This window comes from Triturus cristatus, chromosome 2_1 (genome assembly GCF_964204655.1).
Source record: "Triturus cristatus chromosome 2_1, aTriCri1.1, whole genome shotgun sequence".
Classification (NCBI taxonomy): domain Eukaryota; kingdom Metazoa; phylum Chordata; class Amphibia; order Caudata; family Salamandridae; genus Triturus; species Triturus cristatus.
Genome location: NC_140581.1, coordinates 677,355,024 through 677,382,945, shown reverse-complemented (window position 1 = coordinate 677,382,945; position 27,922 = coordinate 677,355,024). Strand labels below are relative to the sequence as shown.

General features: G+C 49.6%; 1 protein-coding gene across 4 annotated transcripts in view; it reads left to right on the top strand.

Annotated features, from left to right (window-relative positions):
- The window catches only part of EPB41L4A (erythrocyte membrane protein band 4.1 like 4A), an 821,385-nt gene that overhangs the window by 347,585 nt on the left and 445,878 nt on the right, over window positions 1-27,922 (top strand). For all 4 annotated transcript variants that reach the window (XM_085632598.1, XM_085632596.1, XM_085632597.1 and 1 more), the window contains exon 5: window positions 14,864-14,961. In XM_085632598.1, coding sequence (XP_085488724.1) covers window positions 14,864-14,961 — 98 coding nt within the window. The remainder of the gene's footprint in view (window positions 1-14,863; window positions 14,962-27,922) is intronic.

Here is a 27,922-nt window from a genome sequence, read left to right as displayed (position 1 = left end):
CCTCGCTCAGCCCCACCCTCTTCAATGTCTACATGAGCCCCCTTGCGGCCATCGCACGCCAACACAACCTGAACATCATCTCCTACGCCGATGACACCCAGCTGATCCTCTCCCTGACCAACGACCCCGCCACCGCCAGAGCCAACCTACACGAAGGGATGAAAAACGTGGCCGAGTGGATGACGACCAGCCGCCTGAAACTGAACACAGACAAGACGGAAGTCCTCATCCTGGGCTCCTCACCCTCCGCCTGGGACGACTCCTGGTGGCCCCCTGCCCTGGGCAACGCACCCAAACCGACAGACCACGCACGCAACCTGGGCTTCATCCTGGACTCCTCCCTCTCCATGACCAGACAAGTCAACGCCGTCTCCTCGTCCTGTTTCAACATCCTGCGCATGCTACGTAAGATCTTCCGGTGGATCCCCACCGAGACCAGGAAAACAGTCACCCAGGCCCTCGTCACCAGTCGACTGGACTACGGCAACGCCCTCTACGCCGGTACCACCGCCAAGCTCCAGAAGAGACTCCAGCGGATCCAGAACGCCTCGGCGAGACTCATCCTCGACGTCCCCAGACGAACTCACATCTCCAGACACCTGAGAGACCTGCACTGGCTCCCGATCAACAAAAGAATCACCTTCCGGCTCCTCACCCACGCACACAAAGCCCTACACAACCAAGGCCCGACCTACCTCAACAGCCGCCTCAACTTCTACGCTCCCAAACGCCACCTCCGCTCGACCAGTCTCGCCCTCGCAGCCGTCCCCCGCATCCACAGAGCGACTACAGGAGGTAGATCCTTCTCCCACCTGGCCGCCAAGACTTGGAACGCCCTCCCCACCGAACTACGCCTGACCCAAGACCACCTCTCCTTCAGGAAGAAGCTCAAGACCTGGCTGTTCGAGCAGTAGCGGACCCCCCCCCCCCCAGCGCCTTGAGACCCTCCGGGTGAGTAGTGCGCTTTATAAATGCCTTTGATTGATTGATTGATTGATTGGTCCCTGTAGTCAGCGTCGGCGGGTACGCCTATGCTCAGTGGTGCGTGCAAGTCAGAGTAGCGTTAGCCATCCCTGGACACGTGTTTCGAGGTTGTTGCCTCTCGTCAGCAGGGAGTAGGAAGAGTGTAGGGTTGCTAGTGTAGGCTGTTAAAATCATATCAGGTCTGGTACCTCTCGTAACAACGCAGGTGCGTAACCTAGAGCCCGTCGGCTCTCGGGGCTCAGGGAGCCACTAAATAACTAAACAAAATGGTCGCACACTGCTTACCTACCAACGTGTTACCCCAATGAACTGTGGTCCCTGTAGTCAGCGTCGGCGGGTACGCCTATGCTCAGTGGTGCGTGCAAGTCAGAGTAGCGTTAGCCATCCCTGGACACGTGTTTCGAGGTTGTTGCCTCTCGTCAGCAGGGAGTAGGAAGAGTGTAGGGTTGCTAGTGTAGGCTGTTAAAATCATATCAGGTCTGGTACCTCTCGTAACAACGCAGGTGCGTAACCTAGAGCCCTTCGGCTCTCGGGGCTCAGGGAGCCACTAAATAACTAAACAAAATGGTCGCACACTGCTTACCTACCAACGTGTTACCCCAATGAACTGTGGTCCCTGTAGTCAGCGTCGGCGGGTACGCCTATGCTCAGTGGTGCGTGCAAGTCAGAGTAGCGTTAGCCATCCCTGGACACGTGTTTCGAGGTTGTTGCCTCTCGTCAGCAGGGAGTAGGAAGAGTGTAGGGTTGCTAGTGTAGGCTGTTAAAATCATATCAGGTTTGGTACCTCTCGTAACAACGCAGGTGCGTAACCTAGAGCCCGTCGGCTCTCGGGGCTCAGGGAGCCACTAAATAACTAAACAAAATGGTCGCACACTGCTTACCTACCAACGTGTTACCCCAATGAACTGTGGTCCCTGTAGTCAGCGTCGGCGGGTACGCCTATGCTCAGTGGTGCGTGCAAGTCAGAGTAGCGTTAGCCATCCCTGGACACGTGTTTCGAGGTTGTTGCCTCTCGTCAGCAGGGAGTAGGAAGAGTGTAGGGTTGCTAGTGTAGGCTGTTAAAATCATATCAGGTCTGGTACCTCTCGTAACAACGCAGGTGTGTAACCTAGAGCCCGTCGGCTCTCGGGGCTCAGGGAGCCACTAAATAACTAAACAAAATGGTCGCACACTGCTTACCTACCAACGTGTTACCCCAATGAACTGTGGTCCCTGTAGTCAGCGTCGGCGGGTACGCCTATGCTCAGTGGTGCGTGCAAGTCAGAGTAGCGTTAGCCATCCCTGGACACGTGTTTCGAGGTTGTTGCCTCTCGTCAGCAGGGAGTAGGAAGAGTGTAGGGTTGCTAGTGTAGGCTGTTAAAATCATATCAGGTCTGGTACCTCTCGCAACAACGCAGGTGCGTAACCTAGAGCCCGTCGGCTCTCGGGGCTCAGGGAGCCACTAAATAACTAAACAAAATGGTTGCACACTGCTTACCTACCAACGTGTTACCCCAATGAACTGTGGTCCCTGTAGTCAGCGTCGGCGGGTACGCCTATGCTCAGTGGTGCGTGCAAGTCAGAGTAGCGTTAGCCATCCCTGGACACGTGTTTCGAGGTTGTTGCCTCTCGTCAGCAGGGAGTAGGAAGAGTGTAGGGTTGCTAGTGTAGGCTGTTAAAATCATATCAGGTCTGGTACCTCTCGTAACAACGCAGGTGCGTAACCTAGAGCCCGTCGGCTCTCGGGGCTCAGGGAGCCACTAAATAACTAAACAAAATGGTCGCACACTGCTTACCTACCAACGTGTTACCCCAATGAACTGTGGTCCCTGTAGTCAGCGTCGGCGGGTACGCCTATGCTCAGTGGTGCGTGCAAGTCAGAGTAGCGTTAGCCATCCCTGGACACGTGTTTCGAGGTTGTTGCCTCTCGTCAGCAGGGAGTAGGAAGAGTGTAGGGTTGCTAGTGTAGGCTGTTAAAATCATATCAGGTCTGGTACCTCTCGTAACAACGCAGGTGCGTAACCTAGAGCCCGTCGGCTCTCGGGGCTCAGGGAGCCACTAAATAACTAAACAAAATGGTCGCACACTGCTTACCTACCAACGTGTTACCCCAATGAACTGTGGTCCCTGTAGTCAGCGTCGGCGGGTACGCCTATGCTCAGTGGTGCGTGCAAGTCAGAGTAGCGTTAGCCATCCCTGGACACGTGTTTCGAGGTTGTTGCCTCTCGTCAGCAGGGAGTAGGAAGAGTGTAGGGTTGCTAGTGTAGGCTGTTAAAATCATATCAGGTCTGGTACCTCTCGTAACAACGCAGGTGCGTAACCTAGAGCCCGTCGGCTCTCGGGGCTCAGGGAGCCACTAAATAACTAAACAAAATGGTCGCACACTGCTTACCTACCAACGTGTTACCCCAATGAACTGTGGTCCCTGTAGTCAGCGTCGGCGGGTACGCCTATGCTCAGTGGTGCGTGCAAGTCAGAGTAGCGTTAGCCATCCCTGGACACGTGTTTCGAGGTTGTTGCCTCTCGTCAGCAGGGAGTAGGAAGAGTGTAGGGTTGCTAGTGTAGGCTGTTAAAATCATATCAGGTCTGGTACCTCTCGTAACAACGCAGGTGCGTAACCTAGAGCCCGTCGGCTCTCGGGGCTCAGGGAGCCACTAAATAACTAAACAAAATGGTCGCACACTGCTTACCTACCAACGTGTTACCCCAATGAACTGTGGTCCCTGTAGTCAGCGTCGGCGGGTACACCTATGCTCAGTGGTGCGTGCAAGTCAGAGTAGCGTTAGCCATCCCTGGACACGTGTTTCGAGGTTGTTGCCTCTCGTCAGCAGGGAGTAGGAAGAGTGTAGGGTTGATAGTGTAGGCTGTTAAAATCATATCAGGTCTGGTACCTCTCGTAACAACGCAGGTGCGTAACCTAGAGCCCGTCGGCTCTCGGGGCTCAGGGAGCCACTAAATAACTAAACAAAATGGTCGCACACTGCTTACCTACCAACGTGTTACCCCAATGAACTGTGGTCCCTGTAGTCAGCGTCGGCGGGTACGCCTATGCTCAGTGGTGCGTGCAAGTCAGAGTAGCGTTAGCCATCCCTGGACACGTGTTTCGAGGTTGTTGCCTCTCGTCAGCAGGGAGTAGGAAGAGTGTAGGGTTGCTAGTGTAGGCTGTTAAAATCATATCAGGTCTGGTACCTCTCGTAACAACGCAGGTGCGTAACCTAGAGCCCGTCGGCTCTCGGGGCTCAGGGAGCCACTAAATAACTAAACAAAATGGTCGCACACTGCTTACCTACCAACGTGTTACCCCAATGAACTGTGGTCCCTGTAGTCAGCGTCGGCGGGTACGCCTATGCTCAGTGGTGCGTGCAAGTCAGAGTAGCGTTAGCCATCCCTGGACACGTGTTTCGAGGTTGTTGCCTCTCGTCAGCAGGGAGTAGGAAGAGTGTAGGGTTGCTAGTGTAGGCTGTTAAAATCATATCAGGTCTGGTACCTCTCGTAACAACGCAGGTGCGTAACCTAGAGCCCGTCGGCTCTCGGGGCTCAGGGAGCCACTAAATAACTAAACAAAATGGTCGCACACTGCTTACCTACCAACGTGTTACCCCAATGAACTGTGGTCCCTGTAGTCAGCGTCGGCGGGTACGCCTATGCTCAGTGGTGCGTGCAAGTCAGAGTAGCGTTAGCCATCCCTGGACACGTGTTTCGAGGTTGTTGCCTCTCGTCAGCAGGGAGTAGGAAGAGTGTAGGGTTGCTAGTGTAGGCTGTTAAAATCATATCAGGTCTGGTACCTCTCGTAACAACGCAGGTGCGTAACCTAGAGCCCGTCGGCTCTCGGGGCTCAGGGAGCCACTAAATAACTAAACAAAATGGTCGCACACTGCTTACCTACCAACGTGTTACCCCAATGAACTGTGGTCCCTGTAGTCAGCGTCGGCGGGTACACCTATGCTCAGTGGTGCGTGCAAGTCAGAGTAGCGTTAGCCATCCCTGGACACGTGTTTCGAGGTTGTTGCCTCTCGTCAGCAGGGAGTAGGAAGAGTGTAGGGTTGATAGTGTAGGCTGTTAAAATCATATCAGGTCTGGTACCTCTCGTAACAACGCAGGTGCGTAACCTAGAGCCCGTCGGCTCTCGGGGCTCAGGGAGCCACTAAATAACTAAACAAAATGGTCGCACACTGCTTACCTACCAACGTGTTACCCCAATGAACTGTGGTCCCTGTAGTCAGCGTCGGTGGGTACGCCTATGCTCAGTGGTGCGTGCAAGTCAGAGTAGCGTTAGCCATCCCTGGACACGTGTTTCGAGGTTGTTGCCTCTCGTCAGCAGGGAGTAGGAAGAGTGTAGGGTTGCTAGTGTAGGCTGTTAAAATCATATCAGGTCTGGTACCTCTCGTAACAACGCAGGTGCGTAACCTAGAGCCCGTCGGCTCTCGGGGCTCAGGGAGCCACTAAATAACTAAACAAAATGGTCGCACACTGCTTACCTACCAACGTGTTACCCCAATGAACTGTGGTCCCTGTAGTCAGCGTCGGCGGGTACGCCTATGCTCAGTGGTGCGTGCAAGTCAGAGTAGCGTTAGCCATCCCTGGACACGTGTTTCGAGGTTGTTGCCTCTCGTCAGCAGGGAGTAGGAAGAGTGTAGGGTTGCTAGTGTAGGCTGTTAAAATCATATCAGGTCTGGTACCTCTCGTAACAACGCAGGTGCGTAACCTAGAGCTAGTATGACGAGCAGTGTGCGACCCACTTCGCATTTTCTATTATTGTATACTCCGACATGCATGGACACACTTGAAGTATTTCAAATTGCTGAGAAGGGGGAAGATGTAGGATCGTGATACATGCTGGGCGCTAGGACCAGCCCACGAGGGGAGCTTAACCAGGGACTAAGAGGGAGGAGCGAAGGCGGGGAAGAGCAGATAGAGTAAGAGCAGGGTACAGTAAAGTAAGAGAATAAATAAACGCTCATAAGTATTCGCGTGTCGGTGTCGTGCTTACTGACTTACGACACTACAGGCTGATTCAGTGTTTTTACGTAATGTGTCTCTCTACAATATTATTATGGTGAGTAGATAGATATGAGTGAGAAAAACACCTACTGCATTACACATTTGAAAAGACACATTTCATGGGGCGATTATTCGCAGCATAACAATCTGGTGCGTTTTATCAACGATTTTCATCTCAGTCTCCAGACTCAAACATTAGGTGCAGCTTTGTTTTTTAACTTCGATACCCCCGCTTCTTATCTGTATCTTTGCTTTCCTTCAATTTTGAGAGATGTCAGTCTTTAGTTGCTGAAGTGAAGTTTTAAGTAACACTACCTTTTAGCGAATTGCATTATTCAGATCCTTTTTTTTTGTAACATACTTTATTTAAAGACCATTATATCAAATCCAATGCAATGAAAATTTACATAAAGACAGTCATTTTCCTCTTACAATGGATACAGCATAGATACTTAGCGAAATTATCCTTTTTTCCCCCCTCCCTCCGTTAGGCTGACAATGGGAAATTAATACGGTCCGGTGACCTCTCGTATAGCTGCCCACTGCAATAATGGCAAATAAATGAGTAGCATAGTGTTATTACTTTTTCCAGTTAACATAGATAACAAATTCAACTATGTCCCATCCCTCCCTAACCCTCCCATCCCTCCCGCTCCTGGTCGTTCGGTATTTTCTATGTCCAGTAGGACCTCAAAGGGGAGTACTAACAGGGTAGCACGAACTGGTACGCGATGATCATGCAATGCAATGTATGGGTCCCAATTTTGAGGCCTACTGAGGGATAGGTCCTTAGCACACGCCCTCGTGTCACAAAGTAAAAGTTATTTCGTGTTTTCACATTTACAGTTCAAATCAGTTAGCAGAAGAAATAAATTAGTCTTCTCTTCTAGGTGGTTCTTTATTCATTAGGTGTCTTCTGTATGGTACATAACAGCCAGCCAACACGTGTTTCGTCGCAACAAGGGAATGTAGTCCCGCGACTTTTTCAAGGCTATTCTTGGCTTAGTAGAAATATTTTATTAGGTGGTGATAATTCCAAACCACCTATGGTTTCTGCAGTAATGGCATCACTTTCCTCATGAGTTAATGTTCCTTGATCAGGTTCAATAATTTCTCAGTACTTATATGACTGAGAGTGGAACCGAAGTGACGCCCGTCTCTGGTTTCCCGGTTTGGAAACCAGAGACGGGCGTCACTTCGGTTCCACTCTCAGTCATATAAGTACTGAGAAATTATTGAACCTGATCAAGGAACATTAACTCATGAGGAAAGTGATGCCATTACTGCAGAAACCATAGGTGGTTTGGAATTATCACCACCTAATAAAATATTTCTACTAAGCCAAGAATAGCCTTGAAAAAGTTGCGGGACTACATTCCCTTGTTGCGACGAAACACGTGTTGGCTGGCTGTTATGTACCATACAGAAGACACCTAATGAATAAAGAACCACCTAGAAGAGAAGACTAATTTATTTCTTCTGCTAACTGATTTGAACTGTAAATGTGAAAATACGAAATAACTTTTACTTTGTGACACGAGGGCGTGTGCTAAGGATTGTTTGCATAACTGTTTAGAGCAAAGGCTCTTAATTCTGGGAAGTCAGGCGGTACTTCCCACCTTATAGCACCGTCAAACTACTTAGCAAGAAAACAGATAACGTATGTGAAGTTTCCCTGTGGCGCCTTTACCTAAACCCAAAACCCCAGTGACAGCATTTCAGCTACTGAGGGATAGGCGCCTATTCTCTCTAAGTGCCTACAAATTTTGAGTACCCGGAGGGGGCAGTAAGTCAAGTGATTCAAACTCGTGTAACATTGCCTCCCAATCCATTGAGATGGGCTGCATCCGAAGCCCCCTCTCCTTTTCCCTCCGAAGTGCCGCCGCTTCTGCCTTTCCCCATTGGATCATGTCATCTTGCCAACTGGATAACGCTGGACACCTGGGGGACTTCCACCTCATAGTGAGAGTTCTTACCGCTAAAATGAGGGCTAGGTCTATGAATCTCAGTCGTACTTTCAGGACTCTTGAGCGTTTGCGGAGGCCCATAAGGCAGTTCAGGGCGTCATCTGATATAAGGGTTTGTGTGGTTTCGCCTAGGGCTTGACGAATTCCCTCCCAGTAGTTCCGAAGGTGTGGGCAAGACCACAGCATATGGAGAAAGTCCGCCTCATCTCCTTTACAGCGGGGGCAACTGTGTGAGGCGTAAAGAAACATACGATGGATCCGCTTGGGGGTGAGATATGCCCTATGTAAGATCATGGTCTGGATGAATGTTAGTTTGGCATTACGGGAAACTCTTTTGGGGTGTTCTAGCATGCACTGCCAAGCCTTATCGGTAATCTCCGTGGTAGAGTCCCCAGACCATTGCTCTCTAAGTGAAGTAAGCGTGATTGCAGCGTGCGTCCGTATACCTGTGTATAACCAATGAACCAAATGTCCCCCTTCCCCATGTGATATAAAAGATGTACTAGGTTGTGCTGTGGGGGTTCACTGCGCTGTGGTGCCCATGTGTTCTTTATGTAGTGGGATATAGTGGCGTGCAATACATATAATCGTGGCGATGCTCCTGTGGTCTGTAAAAAGGTGTCGTGGTCCATCAAGTGTCCGTCAGTAAAGAACGCTCCAATGTCCTCTACTCCGGCCTCTATCCAATCCTGTATACTGGTCTTCGCGAGCCTACCCCGTGGTGTGGGGATACCTAAAAGAGGGATGTTTGGCGAGTAAGGAGTCGCCATGGAAGTGTATGTCAATGCCTTCTTCCAGCATTGTAAGGCACCCCCCGGTCCATCTCCAGCGATGAGTACCCGATTTCCTGTAGGTGTCTCCCTGCGGTCCAATAAGATAGTCACTGGAGCTGACTAGCATAGTAGTAGGCACGAAAGTCAGGAACTCCCAGACCCCCACCTCCGCTCTCGAGCTGAAGTTTCCGCAGGCTTTGCCCCAGATAAGATCCACCCATAAGTTGTTTAATGTATTAAAGGTAGACTGTGGGATTATGACCGGTAGGTTCACAAAGTAGTATACTAGGCGAGGGAGCATCACCATCTTAGAGATGGCAACCCGCCCCATTACTGAGAGCGGTAGGGAGGACCAGAAGGCCACACTAGCCCAGAGCCCCGTTATGGCTGGTGCGATATTACCTTCTATCTGATCCACCTGTGTTCTATAGACTTGGATACCTAAGTATTTAAAGGTGGTGGGTGCCACTGGCAAGGTATAGTCGCCAAAGCGCAGGGCATCCGGATATGGTCTATCCCTGAAAAAGAAGGCCACAGATTTCCCCGGGTTTATAGCCAGACCCGAGAGGCGTTCGAAGGTGTCGAAAATGTCAGGTAAGGGAGCATTCTCGGCCGACAGGTCACGTAAATAGAACAGAATGTCGTCCGCGAAGATGGAGGTCAGGTGGGTCACTCCATCAATTGGTATACCAAGCCGGTCTGCCGACCTTCTGAGTGCTATCACTAAAGGTTCCAGTGCGAGAACAAATATTAATGGCGATAACGGACATCCCTGTCGCGTGCCCTTGTGAATAGTGTATTGGTTAGAGATGTAGCGACCCGTGCGGGCCCGGGCCGTATATAGAAGGTGTACCCATTTAAGGTATGTGTCTGGGAATCCGAATCTTTGAAGGGTTGTGGACATAAATTCCCTGGAAAGAGAATCAAAGGCCTGACTGAGGTCCAGGGCTATACAATCCGCCGACTGATGAGCATGCAGAGTGGCCTCCATTACATAATGCAGATGCCTGGTGTTGAGAGACGCACTACGATTCGGCAGGAACCCGCACTGATCGCTATGTATGAGCGTATTGAGGGAGGGCTGTATACGATTGGCAAGAGCCTTACTTAAGATTTTATACTCCGTCGCTAGTAAGGAGTGGGGCCTATAATTATGGAGATCTAGGCTGTCACGTCCTGGTTTGGGTAAGGATATGAGCAATGCTTGCATGGTGGAGTGTGGTAAGTGGCCTTCCACGAAGGCTGCTTTATATATTGCTTCTAGTGCAGGCACCAATGCCTCTGAATACGTGTGGTAAAATTCAATGGGTAGCCTGTCAATCCCAGGTGTTTTATTTCGATTTATAGCTTTTATCGCAACTCGTATTTCTTGTTGCGTTATGGGACCATCTATTCCCGCTCGTATCTCTTCGGGAAGTCCCGGCATGGGTAAATCCCGCAGGAATTCTACAATAGAGGAGTTTTCAACAGGTAGGGGCGTAGCATATAATGTAGTAAGGTAGTCCTGGAAGGCTAAGTTGATGTCCCGCTGGGTATGGACGATATTGCCATGAGTTGAACGGACACTAGTTATTGCCAGTGAGTCGGGCCTATCCCGAACTATGCGGGCTAGAAGTGTACCAGACCTGTCTGCTTCTGTGTGTTTATGTTGAAGGAATGCACTCTGATCAATTACCCGTAGTATTTCTAGTGTTTCAGCGTGTTCGATACGGGCGGTCTGTAGTTCCATTTGTTTATCAGGGTCAGTCACGGCTTCCTGTTCCAATATAGTCATCCGTTGCTCAACTCTGTGTAATCGTTGGTGCGTTTCCTGGCGAGCCCCCACTAATTGTCCTATCGATGCCCCCAGTACTACCACCTTGAGCGCATTAAGTTAGAAGAGGCTGTGTTCCAATTTTCGGCTAGATAATTAGTAATAGTGGTAGAGAGGGCTGTCCGGAAAGGAGCGTCCTCTAATAGCTGCGGATGTAACTTCCAGGTGGGCACTGGGGTAGGCACAGTACCCCAGTTTAGTGTAAGCTCTAGGGGGTTGTGGTCTGAGAAGGTTTTAGCTAGGTAAGTGGCTTGACAGACCTGCGTGATACTGGATTGAGAGCAGAGAAATCTATCAATTCTAGTGTGGAGACCATGCACTGGGGAGACGAATGAATACTCCTTGTGAGTAGGATATAGACATCTCCATACGTCCGCAAGTCTCCAGCCATCCACCCAGGTAGCAAATAGTGCAGACAACCTAGTAGTATTTGCGCAGTTAAGGGGGGGTGAGATCTATCTAGGGTAACATCCAACACAGCATTCCAATCTCCCCCCAGCACCCAGGGGATACCATCCCAGTCCGCCAGTGCAGTACCCAGGCGGCACAGGAAACGATCCTGTTCAAAGTTAGGGGCATATACACTACCTAGGATTATCAGGGAACCATCTAGCGTGCCCTTCAATAATATGTACCTCCCTTGGTCATCAACCCGACGTTCCAATTCCATAAATGGGACCCCATGACGCACCCAGATAGTCACTCCCCTGGTGAACGCCGAGTAGTTAGTGGAGTATATATGTCCCCGCCATTTTTTGCGTGTTTTTACCGTTTCCGAATCTGTTAAGTGGGATTCCTGTAAAAACACTATATGTGCTTTACGCCGGAGAAGATAAGCGTGTATGCGATGTCTCTTCTGTATTGCCCCCAACCCACGTACATTCCATGTGACTAGATTATAAAACCCTAAGGTGGTAGTCGTAGTTGGCATGATAATATTTTTAAAGAGAAGCTTCCATGTATATAGAGCCTGCAAACCAGTTTCGACCAGGAGTCCCCTTCCCCATGAACTACAACAAAACCCGGCACGGCGTTTTAACTACGCTGGGCCCAACAAAAATATACAATGATTCCATAACAAATAACAGTGCGTACGCTTGTAGGGGGGCCGCCGCCCTTGATCATGTCCATGTTTACGGTAATGTCAGTTACCTAGTGGCTCCACGGGGCCCGCAGAGGGGGGATTATGAATAGACAGAACAGGGACAGTGGTACCGCCATAATAAAACATACAAGTACAAAAGCAAGAACTAGAACTGGAGTCCCCGCAACCCATTTCCCTTGTGTCTGCTGGGAAAAATCAATCTGAATGTTCCATCTAAGCAACAGTATTCAACCTCCAGCATTATTATGTAGGTTATTACGAGATAACAGATAACAGAGAGCAAGTGCAGGAATACAGGAAAGGATGTGATATTCTTCAGGGGTTAGCTTCATGTCCTCTGCATTTCACTTGCCGATCCATGGTTCAGAAAAGTTCTACGCTCGACAAGTGGGTCCTTCGGCTATTAATGATCAATTATGTCATCTGCCGCCCTGGGGGTGATTCTAGGAAAAAGGATAATACTTTGTTCAGAATCCGAATTCAGGGTACTGTCCTCTGAGTCTGTAGTGGTTTTATTGGAGTCTTCGCGGAAAGCCCCAGCAGCGGCCAGAGCCCCCTCCCGGTCACGACGTTGTTGTTCACGCGATGGCCCCATTCCACTGTTCTCCTGGGTGGGGGTCCGGGATCGGCGAGAGCCTGATTTCTGAGGGATCGGGGGTTTACCCGAGCCCTGTGATGATGAATCCAAATGGCTGAGCTGACTAGACCCTATGCACATAACTTCTATCCATTTCTCGTTGCGCTTTTTGCAATTTTTTCTTGACCGCCTGGTAGGACGCTCGCTGTCTCTGGACCATTATAGTGTAGTCTGGGTATAATGAGATGCGATGGTTTCCAAACTGAATTAAGGATTTTCCCCTCGCTTTCTGTAGCAGTACGTCCCGGTCCCTGTAATTCAGGATTTTCACTATCAATGGGCGGGGTGGCGCGCCTGGCTGGGGCGGCCCGGTTGGTATTCTATGAGCCCGTTCGACACAGAAGTATGGGGAGAGACCCTCCGGTGCTACATCGTCCCGGAACCATGCCTCCATAAAGTCTGTCACCTTGTTCCCCTAGCTGCGTTCTGGTAAGCCGATTACGCAAATGTTGTTGCGCCTGTTTCTGCCCTCCGCATCCTCCACCCTGTCCAGAAGGCCCGACACTTGTTGCTGCAGCTGCCGTATCGCGGTGGAATTCGTGGTCACTCAAGGATCCAGGTCCTTGAGGGATTGTCCATGGTCCTTGAAGGTGTCTGCTAGTTTTCCGTGGTCCGCCCTGAGTAGCGTAAGGCCGGTTGTAAGTGTACCGAGCTGCGTCGCAAATTCTGCCCTGGAATCACGGATTTCCTTCAGGATTAGGTCCAGTTTGTCTGGAGCGGCCCCCAGACGGATCCGGGGAGATGGCCTCGTCCCGCTGACCGGAGGGGTCCGCCCTGGCAGGGGGGCCCCCGCCGGCCATCCTGCGTCTTCGCCTTTGTTCGGCCCAAGACGTGAGATCACTGTGGTAGGGTAATGTGATCCCTACTCCGTTGGCGCCTGAAATTACTATTCATGGAACTCTGTGTGGTCGGGAGGAGAGGTCCAGACTACCCTTAGGTAGGTTACGGGTGCATGACCCCGACCATATTACGCCTTTTGTAAATAAGGGGTGGGAGGATCTATCGGCTTGGAGGGTCTTGGATATGAGTCAGTGATGGCACCCCCCTGCCAGCCACACAAATTGACAGGCCAAAGGATCAGGTTTGCATTAGAAAGAACCAGCCGGCCAGTGTAGGTCACAGGGTCGCACACGGATGGCCGGCTGGTCAGGATAGGCTGCTTAGTGATGGTGCCACTCCGCTCAGTCCGATCACGACCCCCCCCCTTCCGGCACAGTCCTGCTGGCCCTGGCAGTGATTCCACTACGTGTCCTGGCTGGTAGGGGAACCCGGAATGGGCAATGGAGGCCCCGCCGTTGGGTGCGCACGTGGGAGAGAAAGCAGCGTCGGTGTATGAGTGTGGCTGTATGAGGGCGGATAGTTGTTCAGTGCCCATTGGGCATGGTCCATGACATGCCCTGGCCCTCAGAAGGAATCAACCCCCTACGTCCAATACAACAGGGCCCCTCCAGGCTCCAAATCGTGCCGGGGGAGTTGCGGGGGGTGGGGAGGGGAAGTTCAACTGCGCACACCAGCCTCACAGTTAGGCAGTAGGCACACCGTAGTAATCCTCGCCACTCACCGCCTATCTCTCGTAGGACCTCCCGGGGAAGGCTGCGCGTTGTCTGTCACCGCCGGGCCTCCCCGCGTCAGCGCGGCCCTCCGTAGCCGCCTCCTGGTGCACGCAGCCTAGACCCGTCAGGCCGCCCGCAATCCTTTCATGCGACCGAGCGGGCTGTTCATTGGAGTGTATGCCTGTTTCTCCGATGCTCCCGATTGTGGCCAGCAGCGAGCGGGAGCCCCGCCTCTCAGCCCCCCGCGCGCACGGATCTGCTCCACAGCGCAGGTCCCGGATTCAGCTCAGTCACCGCAACGAGTCGGCCCGGGCTCACCACTGCCCCATGCCTCGCTCTGGACGGGCCCCCAGGGCATCCAGCGGTGCGGGGGACTCCAGGACGTCAGTCGTCGGGTTCTCCGGTCGACTGGTGGTCGGGGAAGGCGGCACCAGGAATTAAAGCCCCCCGCAGGCACCGGAGCTCTACCAGGAGTCGACCGCCATCTTAGGCGGCTAGCCACGCCCCCTCTTATTCAGATCCTTAACGAATGTTCTTAAGAGAAAATAGAAATATGCACACTTTCTACCTATTTCCATCTCTGAAATGTACACATATGGTGATGGGGTATTTTTTTAAAATAATTAGCAGCAGTAGAATTGTTGCTCAGATGTATGTGCTCTTGGGAGGCTGTTGTGATGCAGGAATATTTGCCTTGTCCGGTTCCGTTTAATCTTACTTATTTGCGAATGTTTGGTTCTGTAATGAAACCCCTTTCGAATACAGGAAAAAGTTTGTGGGACCGAAATAGTTTGCAGCGTGTGCTACAGGAATGTAATAACTCAAATTGTAGAAATAAACAACCATTTACTACTGCAAGATGTTTCGCCATGCCCAGCAACAATATGTTTGCCTCAGTGCGCTGCTAGACAGGACCAGAGGAATAGGGTAGGATTTAAATGCTGCATTTATGAATTGTTAAAATGAAAGAAAAAATAAACATTGATCACACCAGTATGCAGGTTCCACTGACTGTGATGTTAAGTCTTGCTTTTCTCTTGGTTTCTTGCAGGTACCAGTTTTTTCTGCAGGTGAAGCAAGATGTCTTACAAGGTCGCATCCCCTGTCCTTTTAATATTGCTGCTCAACTGGGAGCCTACGCAGTTCAGTGTAAGTGTGTCTGGTGATTACAACACTGTACTACATCTTAGGGACATCATCTAGCATGTGTAGTCCTTTCCTCAAGAGCATCCTGCAGTATAAGCACTGTCTGATCAGCAAGTGACCTCTTATTGCAGTGGGTAATAGACACCCCTACCATTGTCTACCACGGTATCTTCACTTTTCTTGTAGATCAAAATGTTAGAGAATATCATGTTATGCAATGTTATGTTATCTGGTATTTGTTTAGCGTGCACCTGCTGCGGGTATAACATGTAGTATTTTTGTCCTTTCCTGGAACAGTTTCAAGCCTGAGCCTGCATGTTTGATTGGTGTTGTGCACAGGTGGGTATGTCCTACGAAGGAAAAGTAGGATATGCTGTCTGAGGGCTAGAAATCTGATTACGTCGTGCTGTGGCAGAATTGTACAGACACTGTCACATGTGTTGTGTCATGTTATGTTATGTTAGCTAAACTTGTTTGGCACAATAACTCGCTCCCAGAGGAGTATCTCGATGTGTTAAAGCAGTCTTTGGGTGAGGTCGCAGATGATACTTAAAAAAGTGAAGTTTTCAGCAAATATTTAAACCTTCCAAAATCCTGACAGGAGCGAATATGAAAGGGTAGACTGTTTCAGTGGTGGAGGGCTAGGTTGGAAAACAAATGAACCTTCATACCTGGTCGTATGTGTGCACCGTGTGTTCAAAACTGCTGGATGCATAGTCCTCAATTTGCTACCTGGTGGTACCTTGAAAGCCTCGTACGAAGATATGTAGGGCCAATTCCCAAAGTGCTTTATGAGTAAGGCACATGAGTTTGAACATATTACACTTTCTTACAGATAGCCAATCTAAAGCTCTTAAAGTATAGAGCACACAATCATGGCTGTGCTTTGAGGGTAGGCGCAGTATAGAGGTGCGCAGACATGGCAGTGTTTTAAGGTTAGCAGAGTCAGTAGGAGGAAAGGCAGCGAATAGCACTGACCGATACTGACCTGTTTCGGCCTACAAATCCCAGCATGCTCATCTGTTAGTAAATGGCTTATTTGTAACGGTCACGCGTGGGAATGACCACGTACGTGATAATGACTGATTACCGTATGATGATTACAGAACTTCAGCTAGCCTGTTAGTATCGTGCACTGAGTGGTCCTAACACTGTTAGATCAATTCACAACCTGTTGGTGGAGCTCAGATGCTGAAAAGGCGTTCATGACCCTCGATTCCACATCCTGAGTCACAGACCTAAGATAGGATAAAGTGGACCCAGCATGGCAGATGTTCTGCCTTTGTATGTTTAGAGTTAGGAGTTGGGAACTGGTTGGGAGGTCCCTGCGCATTGTGGCAAATATAGTCTTTTACTCATGGTGTCCTGATGCCACATTCAAAAATGACCTTTTACAGTTCTCTGGCCTTCCGATTTATAATCCATACATTTAGTCTTGTGCGCCTTTTCAGGTATAATGCAGAACATTTCTTCTAAGACCCATCTGTTTTAGAATTCTATTCAACTGAGCACCAAGTTGACCACTCTAGCACTTGATCCTCAGGGCAGTGAAACTGATCAATCAAAGGGATTAATAAATCAGTGTCTGGACAGTAATTGTATTGTTAAAAATAAAACATAATTTAGTTCACACACAATTAACTGCTAAACATTGCACGAAAGGGATTCCAGCAAAGGTGATTCCCCTTTTGTCAGTGGGTAACTGTGCATCCAATAGAAAAATATTGCAGTATCCCCATGGTGCTCTGGGACCCCAGGCCTCTGGGGTATTCCTGGCACTGCCATGCATGCTGTGCAGAGTGAATCTCGAGAGTTCCCAAATGCTCAGTGTTCTTCGAGATGCACTTTTTCCCACTGGCGGCACTACAGCCACAGCTGGTGGACAGGGAAATCAGCTTGACTGGGATTGTGCTCCATCACCACTCTATTCCCCATTATAACCTGGCCACCCCTGCAATTATCACTGGTGGAAGGAATGCTGCTTTGGTTCCTGATGTTAGGTTTCGGAACGGGAAGTACCTCTGCTGAGGTATGGATAATGGCATTAAACGGAGGGGACTAAAACGGACTCACAAATTGGGCAGTCTAAATGTAGGGTCATAAATCTCCCACGATCCGCTTCGCTCTTGTTCTGTGGGCAAAGTTGCAAGATTCTGGACAAGGCCCAGAGACCAGGGACCGACAAACCTGTGTGGCCACAGCCTTTTGACTTCCCTTGAGATGGTGACTGAGAGGGGGTCAGGAATATATGGGCTGTTCCCACATCTCTCTTTGGTTACTCCCCTTTTTCATCCCCACTCTTCACCCAGCATCTGGGAACACAACCCATGTGACAAAAGCCCCAACCCCGCTTCACTTTGTCTGCACTGCCAACCTTTCAAAGATGGGGAGCAATGTTGTGGTCACCATTGCCTTTCACTTGCTCCCACCAGGGGGCTGAGTGCAGGGCATGTCTAAAGATCATGCCATCTGCCCACAACCTGAGGGGCATTGTGAAATGGACATTGCAAAAGATCATAATCAGCAGGCTCGGTATAGGGTCCGAGGTTTAGGGAGGTGCGGAAGGCCACCCCCTCTGACCTGGGTACATGCAAGGAGCTATGGCAGGGAGGGATGATCAAAATGCTAGTCAAAGTGCCAAACCTTCTGACAAGCATCTGCTGGACATAGATCTGGGAGTTTTGAGGCAGCGCCTAAGTGCCGTGTGTGCAAACAGGCAATGCCCTGTTGTCTCAGTTTGGTAATACTTGCATTGGGCAAGCAAATAAAAGGCGCTTTCTAAGCTTTATCATTACGAATCCTAAATATCGCCTCAAAGAATTGAGGTAATTTATGGTTATCCGATACAATTATTGTTATTTGTTATAGTTATCTGCTATGCGAATTTACTAATAAATATAAAAATGCTGAAATACACTAGTTCATCACATCACAATCACATCACCTGCAAGGTTTGGTGACATCATACATTACATCATGAATGATATCACTACCATAAACTTGTTGTAAAGTTGGAGTATTGTTGTGATCAACTAGATGTCCTTGTAAAGAACACGTAGAGAAAGATCTACACAAGGTCCTCTTTAGTTAAATGTATTAAAGACAGATTGAAATCACTTTGGGCACATACATGCCTTCTAGCCCCATTTACAATGTGCAGTAAAGTTGTTTAGCAATGCATAAAACAAAAATAATATTATTTCAATAGCACTGGCACATGTCCGAGCCATGCGCCATCTGGGTGTCATATTCGATGCCAAACTTGCTCTTGAGTTTCATGTTAACAAATGTATGCCTACCTGTTCTGGCAAACACTACATCCTTGTGTGCCCAATACACCCATGGAACCCTGGTGCAGGTGTTCATTACTAGTAGATGACACTATTGCACATCTTTGTCGGTCTGTTATCTCATCTGATACAGAGTGCAACTTATTAAGAATGTGGCTGCCAGGCTTTTACTGGGCCTTCCTAAATAGGCTGGCATTTCATCCCATTTTATTAACTTACTCTGGTTACCTATATTTTTAAGGCCTTGAGGTATTGCCATAAAGCATTTCATGATGTGTGACCACCTAACTAGATTACCTCCCTTTTGACTCGTGATTCCCTCCCCAGACAGCTACTGCCTAGTTCCAGATGCCTGGTTACTAGACTTAGATTGCATAGAGTGTGTTCTGGTGGCCGAAGCTTTTCTGTCACCATTGCCCAGGTTTGGAAGAGTCTTACTTGAGCAAAACCTAGTCATAAGCACTTCCAAAAGGCTCTGAAAACTCATCTCTCTTTGTGGTAGGGCGTCTGTTTGCTCCTGTTTGGCCCTTTTAACGCCAGGACTTCATTGGGCATTTGCGCGCTCTATAAAACTCAAAGTCAAATTCTTTCACGGGTGGCGAATCCATCAATGTCTTAATAAATGTGATCAAAAGTTCCATGAGTGAAGATGATATTTAGAAGGAGCAGAGTTATAGTGAGGAGGTTCATACTCAAGAGACGGTGATCATAACTAGCACAAAACAGGCTATAGCAATTAATTACATCCCAATACATTATGCATAAGACCTAACCCAGAGCTAAAGAACAAATTAAATGTCAGGATAGTTTCAGCTTTATCTTAATCATGCCCAGACGTCAAGAAGTTGGACGTGGGGCCTGAAAATTACAGTTGTACAAACGTGTGTAATTTTAGATAAAAGTGTACATGTGCTCTAGTTGGACAAACATTTCTTTAAGATCAAAGTAGTTGAACTGGTGCATTTTATCTGGCCTAATGAAGTTTTGTCTTTAGTGATAGCATACCTTGTTCTATAATGGCCTTTTGTACTCTCTTGAATTTCAAGGTGTGATAAGGCCCACAGAAGGTTTACTGCCAGCATTATTTACACCTTCATTTATTAGGAAATGGAGTGCTCCAGACTAACACCCCTCCACAACCCTCAACTCTTTACACAACTTCGCCTTCGTCTCCATCGAGGCCTCCTCTCCTCCAGGCTTCACCTCCAAAACTAGGCCTCGTTTGTGGGTATCTTCCAGTTAGGGAGCACTAAAGAGCTGCCTTCATGAGATTGTGTCACAGGGAAGCCATTGTGAGCTTTGCCTTGTGATTGTGTCCTGCTCTAGTCTATACCTCTCTCGGGTGACACACTCCTGGAGTTGGATAGGTAGAGCTCTGGTTACAGGTGATAGTTGCCACCGAAATCCACACTAAAGTTACAGATTTAACAAGGCGACCTTTTGTGGGATGATTGATGGCTGTTCCGAGGTACAACCCTTTCAAACACGCCTCTCTTCTTGTGGTGCCCCAAAGACAATGACAGGGTAAATAACCACGAGTCCTAGTGAACAAGAGAAACACGTGCAGGGAAGGCGGTGGCGACTAGTCAATGGGCTGGGCACAAACAGGGCGTACAATACACTCTGTTCAGTCACAGAGGTGAAGCAGGTGCCCAGAGTTTGGCATGAAAAGCATTGCGCCTAGAGCTCTGGCAGGAGCTGCGGTGCGAGGGACGGCCTGAAATGCCTGGCACCTAGAGCTCTGGCAGGAGGTGCAGGGTGGGAGCTGCGGTGCGAGGGACGGCCTGAAAAGCATGGCACCTAGAGCTCTGGCAGGAGCTGCGGTGCGAGGGACGGTGTAATAAATGCGGTAAGCAGGCAATCTTTTTGAAGAATTTAATGAAAGATTCAAGGCACCCACAGCCAGGCGCTCCCGCTGCGTACCAGGATCTCCACCAACTGATTAACGTTGGTAGAATCCTGGCACGCATCGTTCGCAGCCAGACCGTAGAACTACAATCAAATACATACGAGCTCTCGCGCCTTCAGCGCGAGAGCATGTAAACATATGCAGCACACCACAACTTCTCTCTTTCTAACAAACAAAAGTGAAAAGATAACTGATGATACAGCAATTACAAATTGGAATTATTAAGACAAAACATAGTCATTAAATCTCACAGGCAACCTTCTTGGACGTGTATCCGAAACAATGGGTAAAGACGATGCATGCCCCGTACTATCATGAGGTACCTCATCAACCAATTGTCCACCCATAGATTCAACAGCTTCCACCTGAGAACCAAGCAAAGCGAACTTAGATGAGGCATCATGCAACCAAGTTGTCCAATCAGATTGTTCAAACAGTTGCTTGGATAATTTCAACAAAGAGGAAACTTGTGAATCAGTAAGTCGGACAAGCGATCTCTTGTTCCACCACCCTTTGTAACCAAGGAGTGCTGAACCTTTGTTCACATTAGTAACCTGCACTGGAGAAGAGAATTTAGACAAACCTTTTGCCACTTTTTTTAGATTTTTATAAGAACCCAATCATTAATTTTTAAATCAACATCATTAAAACTTTTCTTTTGATCATGCACCATTTTCATATAAGATTGTTTTTCTATAACTCGTGATGCAAGATTTATATCTTGAGGTGTATTCTTAACTTGTTTATCGTGCAACCAACTAGGGCACAGCATAGTGTGAACATTCCTACCTCTCAACAGAGAAAATGGTGGAATACCTGTTGTACAATGTGGTGAAATGTTGTATGACCATAACTTTTCCTCAATAAACTCTTGAACATTTTTTCCTGATGACAGAGCTACTTGAATAGCATCTTTGAGCACTCTGTTAGCCCTTTCAACTAACCCATTAGATGATGGTGAGTATAAAGCAACCTTGAAGTGAGTGACATCCTTTTCCGCTAAAAATTCCGAAAATTTCTGGGAAATGAAGTGTGTACCCTTATCACTAACAATAATGGAGGGTGAACGTTCAATAGCAAACACCCTCCTCAAAAACTTAATGGCATTATTAGAACTAGGTGAGTCACAAAACATATGATAAATCCATTTGGAATGATAGTCAATCAACAAAATCAAAAACCTTAAATCAGGAGATAAATAAACGTAAGGACCTGAAAAATCGACAGCAACCTTTTCCCAAGGTCTATTTGGGACAGGATGTTGGGGTGTTTTCATAACTTTCCACTTTTTGTCTGATAAGAGGCACTCTGAACATGAGTCAATATAAAACTTGACCTGTGATTCTAAAGATGGTCACCAATAATACAATTTAATGAGTTGAGAGGTTTTTGAAATCCCCAAATGACCCTGATGTGCACACTTAATGATATCCTCCCTTAAACTCGATGGGGGAACAAAGGATTCATGTCTCATAACCATCCCATTTACCAAAGAAAGTTCAGAAGCAACCATGGAAAAGGCTTTTAACTCATTCGATAGCTTTCTATTTTCTGGCCAACCCTTTACAATATATTGCATGACCAGTTTAAGCGTATCCTTACTATAAGCTTCCAACCAAATTTGTTCAGTAATGTTAGGACATTCTTTGATTGCATCAAGTGCAGCAACAACACAATCCGTGTCTTCAACAACATCCAAATCAGGAGCTTCATAAAATGCCATGCGTGAAAGGCAATCAGCCCTGAAATTTCTTCTGCCAGAAATATGTTTGATAGTAAAATGAAATTCTTGCAATTTTGACAATAACCTAACCAACTTAGCAGAGGTTCTCCCAAATCCATCACCATCAAGTAAATGTGTAAGAGGTTTATGATCAGTGAATAGTTCAAACTCACGTCCCCAAATGTAATTCCTGAACTTCTCTATTGCCCAGACACAAGCAAGTGCTTCGCGTTCAATTGTACTATAATGGGTCTCTGCAGGTTTAAGCATTCTAGATGAAAAAGCTATGGTGTGTTCCTTTCCTGCAACCCACTAGCCAAGAACAGCACCCAAACCTGTGAGACTGGCATCCACCATAATGAAACATTTAAAATCATCTTGAAAAGCATGAAGTGCAGGGGCTTCAACAATACGTTTTTTTGTTTGATCAAATGAAGAAGAAACCTCATTGGACCAAAGAAACTTTGAGCCTTTGCGCAATAGGGCGCGTAATGGCTCCACAGTCTGAGCATAACCTTTAACAAAACGGGCATAGTACTCTGCCAAACCTAAGAATGATCGAAGAGCATCTTTATCTTTGGGAGGAACAGCATGACTTATGGCCTCAACAAGCGAAAACGATGGTTTTATTCCTTGGGAAGACAACGTGTGACCTAAGTAGTCTAACTGTTGTTTACTAAATTGACATTTGTCAGGTCTGATAGTCATGCCAGCATCATTCAATTTTGTTAAAACACAAGTAAGATTTTTTACATGTGTTTCCCAGTCATTGGCAAAAACAAGAATATCATCTTGATAGGCTTGGACCCCTGGAAGATCCTGAAATATGCTATCCGTAATCTTTTGAAAAACGCTGGCCGCAGATGCCAGGCGAAAAGGAAGCCTAAGATATTTATAGACACCAAAGGGTGTGACAAAAGTGGTAAAATCTTGGGAATCATCTGTTAAACGAATTTGGTGATAGGCTGAACGAAGATCGATTAATGAAAAAAATGTTGCACCCCCTAAACTAGCAAGAAGACCCTCGTCGCCAATGTAATAAATGCGGTAAGCAGGCAATCTTTTTGAAGAATTTAATGAAAGATTCAAGGCACCCACAGCCAGGCGCTCCCGCTGCGTACCAGGATCTCCACCAACTGATTAACGTTGGTAGAATCCTGGCACGCATCGTTCGCAGCCAGACCGTAGAACTACAATCAAATACATACGAGGTCTCGCGCCTTCAGCGCGAGAGCATGTAAACATATGCAGCACACCACAGACGGCCTGAAAAGCATGGCGCCTAGAGCTCTGGCAGTGGCAGGAGCTACAGGGTGGGAGCTGCAGTGTGAGGGACGGCCTGAAAAGCATGGCGCCTGGAGCGCTGACGGGAGCTGCAGGGTGGGAGCTGCGGTGCGAGGGACGGCCTGAAAAGCATGGCGCCTAGAGCTCTGGCAGGAGCTGTAGGGTGGGAGCTGCGGTGCGAGTGACCAGGGCCGGCTTTAGCAATGATGGCGCCTGGTGCAAGATTCATTTTTGGCGTCCCCACACCCTATTACCGCCTCCTCGATTCTCTCAGTACCACCAGGCATAACTGTCCCTCATCTCTCCAATCATATGTTATTGCTATACAAGCGTCCCCCTCCACAGGTCAGCGCCCAGTGCAGCCACCCCAGTTGCTCTGCCCTAGAGCCGGCCCTGCGAGGGAAGGCCTGAAAAGCATGGCGCCTAGAGCTCTGGCAGGAGCTGCAGGGTGGGAGCTGCGTGCGAGGGGCGGCCTGAAAAGCATGGCACCTAGAGCTGGCAGGAGCTGCAGGGTGGGAGCTGCGGTGCGAGGGACGGCCTGAAAAGCATGGGATAGAGCTCTGGCAGGAGCTGCAGGGTGGGAGCTGCGGTGCGAGGGAGGGCCTGAAAAACATGGAGCCTAGAGCTCTGTCAGTGGCAGGAGCTGCAGGGTGGGAGCTGCGGTGCGAGGGAGGGCCTGAAAAGCATGGAGCCTAGAGCTCTGTCATTGGCAGGAGCTGCAGGGTGGGAGCTGCGGTGGGAGGGGCGGCCTGAAAAGCATGGCGCCTAGAGCTGGCAAGAGCTGCAGGGTGGGAGCTGCATGCGAGGGACGGCCTGAAAAGCATGGCGCCTAGAGCTCTGTCAGTGGCAGGAGCTGCAGGGTGGGAGATGCGGTGCGAGGGACGGCCTGAAAAGCGTGGCTCCAAGAGCTCTGGCAGGAGCTGCAGGGTGGGAGCTGCGGTGCGAGGGACGGCCTGAAAAGCCTGGCGCCCGGAGCTCTGGCAGGAGCTGCAGGGTGGGAGCTGCGGTGCGAGGGACGGCCTGAAAAGCATTGCGCCCGGAGCTCTGGCAGGAGCTGCAGGGTGGGAGCTGCGGTGCGAGGGACGCCTGAAAAGCATGGCGCCTAGAGCTCTTGCAGTGGCAGGAGCTGCAGGGTGGGAGCTGCGGTGCGAGGGACGGCCTGAAAAGCATGGCGCCCGGAGGTCTGGCAGGAGCTGCAGTGTAGGAGCTGCGGTGCGAGGGACGGCCTGAAAAGCCTGGCGCCCGGAGCTCTGGCAGGAGCTGCAGGGTGGGAGCTGCTGTGTGAGGGACGGCCTGAAAAGCATTGCGCCCGGAGCTCTGGCAGGAGATGCAGGGTGGGAGCTGCGGTGCGAGGGACGCCTGAAAAGCATGGCGCCTAGAGCTCTTGCAGTGGCAGGAGCTGCAGGGTGGGAGCTGCGTTGCGAGGGACGGCCTGAAAAACATGGCGCCCGGAGGTCTGGCAGGAGCTGCAGTGTAGGAGCTGCGGTGCGAGGGACGGCCTGAAAAGCCTGGCGCCCGGAGCTCTGGCAGGAGCTGCAGGGTGGGAGCTGCTGTGTGAGGGACGGCCTGAAAAGCATTGCGCCCGGAGCTCTGGCAGGAGCTGCAGGGTGGGAGCTGCGGTGCGAGGGACGGCCTGAAAAGCATGGCGCCTAGAGCTCTGTCAGTGGCAGGAGCTGCAGGGTGGGAGATGCGGTGCGAGGGACAGCCTGAAAAGCGTGGCTCCAAGAGCTCGGGTGGGAGCTGCGGTGCGAGGGACGGCCTGAAAAGCCTGGCGCCCGGAGCTCTGGCAGGAGCTGCAGGGTGGGAGCTGCGGTGCGAGGGACGGCCTGAAAAGCATTGCGCCCGGAGCTCTGGCAGGAGCTGCAGGGTGGGAGCTGCGGTGCGAGGGACGCCTGAAAAGCATGGCGCCTAGAGCTCTTGCAGTGGCAGGAGCTGCAGGGTGGGAGCTGCGGTGCGAGGGACGGCCTGAAAAGCATGGCGCCCGGAGGTCTGGCAGGAGCTGCAGTGTAGGAGCTGCGGTGCGAGGGACGGCCTGAAAAGCCTGGCGCCCGGAGCTCTGGCAGGAGCTGCAGGGTGGGAGCTGCTGTGTGAGGGACGGCCTGAAAAGCATTGCGCCCGGAGCTCTGGCAGGAGCTGCAGGGTGGGAGCTGCGGTGCGAGGGACGCCTGAAAAGCATGGCGCCTAGAGCTCTTGCAGTGGCAGGAGCTGCAGGGTGGGAGCTGCGTTGCGAGGGACGGCCTGAAAAACATGGCGCCCGGAGGTCTGGCAGGAGCTGCAGTGTAGGAGCTGCGGTGCGAGGGACGGCCTGAAAAGCCTGGCGCCCGGAGCTCTGGCAGGAGCTGCAGGGTGGGAGCTGCTGTGTGAGGGACGGCCTGAAAAGCATTGCGCCCGGAGCTCTGGCAGGAGCTGCAGGGTGGGAGCTGCGGTGCGAGGGACGCCTGAAAAGCATGGCGCCTAGCAGGGGCGGCTCTAGGCTCATGGTGGCCCTGTGCAGGCAGCGCAGGTAGGGGGCCCCGGAAGAGGGGGTCCGGGCGGGGCGGAGCTCAGGAAGGTGTTTTAATAAAACGTCCAGAAAAGGCGTTAGATGACCAGTAACATGGTAACAGAAAAACGACGTTTACTTTTTGAGTGCTCATCACTTGGATACTTTGTTTTAGAATCTGGGTCTCTGGAGGGACCCCTTTCAACAAGAAAAACACGTTGCGCGTCCGTAAGAGAGTTCGGCCACAAAGTAGGATCCCTCCAATCACATAAATCATATTCAGAACACGGGTCTGTAACATGGTCTTGCTCTTTGGCTTCCTTTTCAATACCAGCATCATCCGTCTGTAAACTCTGAACCTCCTTCAGAATGCCAGATGTTGATGGACCGATGAATGATGTTTCAGTTTCTCTGTCTGAGGGTCTTTTGTAATAATCCTCATCCTGAGTTGGTAATTACTGCATGTTTGTATCAATTTCAGAGTCACCTTGTTCATTTTCATTGGTCTGCTCATGAGTATCATTCTGCTCATGGATATCATCATTTTTTTGTTCTTCTTTATGGTCGTCAGCGCCTGTTTTACCTAGTGCATCAGCAGTACTCTGGCCAGAGGATTCTCCATCTTTAGGTTTCCCTTGGGTGATAAAGTTCAGGATTGCTCCTTCCTGTGACACTATGAAAGCCTGCTGAGCCACCTTTCTCTTTCGTTTCGAATAACCAGATTTGTGTACTCGAATTCTCTTCATTTTGCTTGCAATGCAGCGGGCGAGGCTAGCAGTGGGTAGGGAAAAAAAGAAGACAATCAGCAGTGGCGGCTGCTGAAAGATTATGATGTGTCATTTTTATTTTCTTGCAAAAACAACAGTTGATGGACAGAATGCAGAACAATGTCATACATTCACCCCAGTACAGAGATCTGGGCCTAAATCCATAGTTTTTTTGCTCACCACACCACCCCTGTTCAGACATGGCCATATGCAAATCAGCCTTGACCCTGTGCCTCATGGGAACAGCCCAGCCCGAACTGCCAAGCCATGTCTTCCCTGGACTACACAATGAAGGACCAGCATACCTTAATGAACGAGTGAATTTCCACCAACCTACCAGGAAAATATGTTCCAGAACCATCTCCCTAGCAGCCACCCAATACAGCCACTGATAAAACAGTGGAGGCCGCTACTTCTCCCACCTGGCAGTGAAGACCTGAAAACCCTCCCCCTGCACCTCAGAGCCTCACCATCGCTCCAGCAGTTCAGGAAGGACCACAAGACCTCGCTGTTCAACCAACAAGCAGCATGATCAAGCAGCATGAATCCCACACCGCCTCGAGACCCTTATGTGTGAAGCAGCTGAGCTTTACAAACCCTGATTGATTGATAGTAATTACCCTTCCCACTACATGTATGATACATTATGAGGACTAGCCACATATGGAAGGTTTATTTGAAGAGTGTTATAAAACTATAGGGTAGATCATGTAACTTGGCATACAAGGTCTGTTTTCTCAGTCCACTGAGAACAGTAGAGCCTGGAGAATAGTTCATGATCTATTTGGGAAGTGACCTTAGCAGGAAGAGAGTCAGCTACCTTGAAATCATGGCACACAGAGACCTGTCTCAGTACGTCACTAACTGATCCTGAAGACAGCCTACAGGTAACCAAAGACTCGTCCACTTTACCACATTGTCAAAAGACAAAATACAATATATTTAATTAAGGTTTCTTGTATAGTGCCATATTCCAGCAACCAGTTCTGCTCGCTTTCAAGCACCTATTAAACAAGGATTAATTACAGTGAGTCCTAAGGCTATGAAAAGGCACTAGAGGTTCACTGAAGCAAAATTAATGTGCAAGGAACATCCAGTCAGGAGACAACTTTCAAGCAGACGTACGAATCACTAGCACAGCGTACCAACAACCCCATGGGCCGTGGCATAAGCAAGGAAAATGGCCCCTTTGGCTGCTGCTCAGGAAGTAAAATATAGCAATTATCAGGGTTCAATGGGCCCCTGAGGGTTTTGGGTCTCAGTACCACTGTACTTGCTGAACCAATGGTAACTATGCCCCTAGTATGGACAGAGAAGGCTGCTTCACCAATTGCAAACTGAGGACTAGTTAAACTAGTTTTCTCTGCTAGTCACATGACACTGGAAGGTAATTAAAGAAATGATCAAGGAGCCAGTCTCCTACCAAGGTCTCTGCAAAATGGCATTAGATTGAGTTAACATGGGTAGGCACTGCCATCCTATTCCAGGCGTCCATCCACAGGTGCTTGC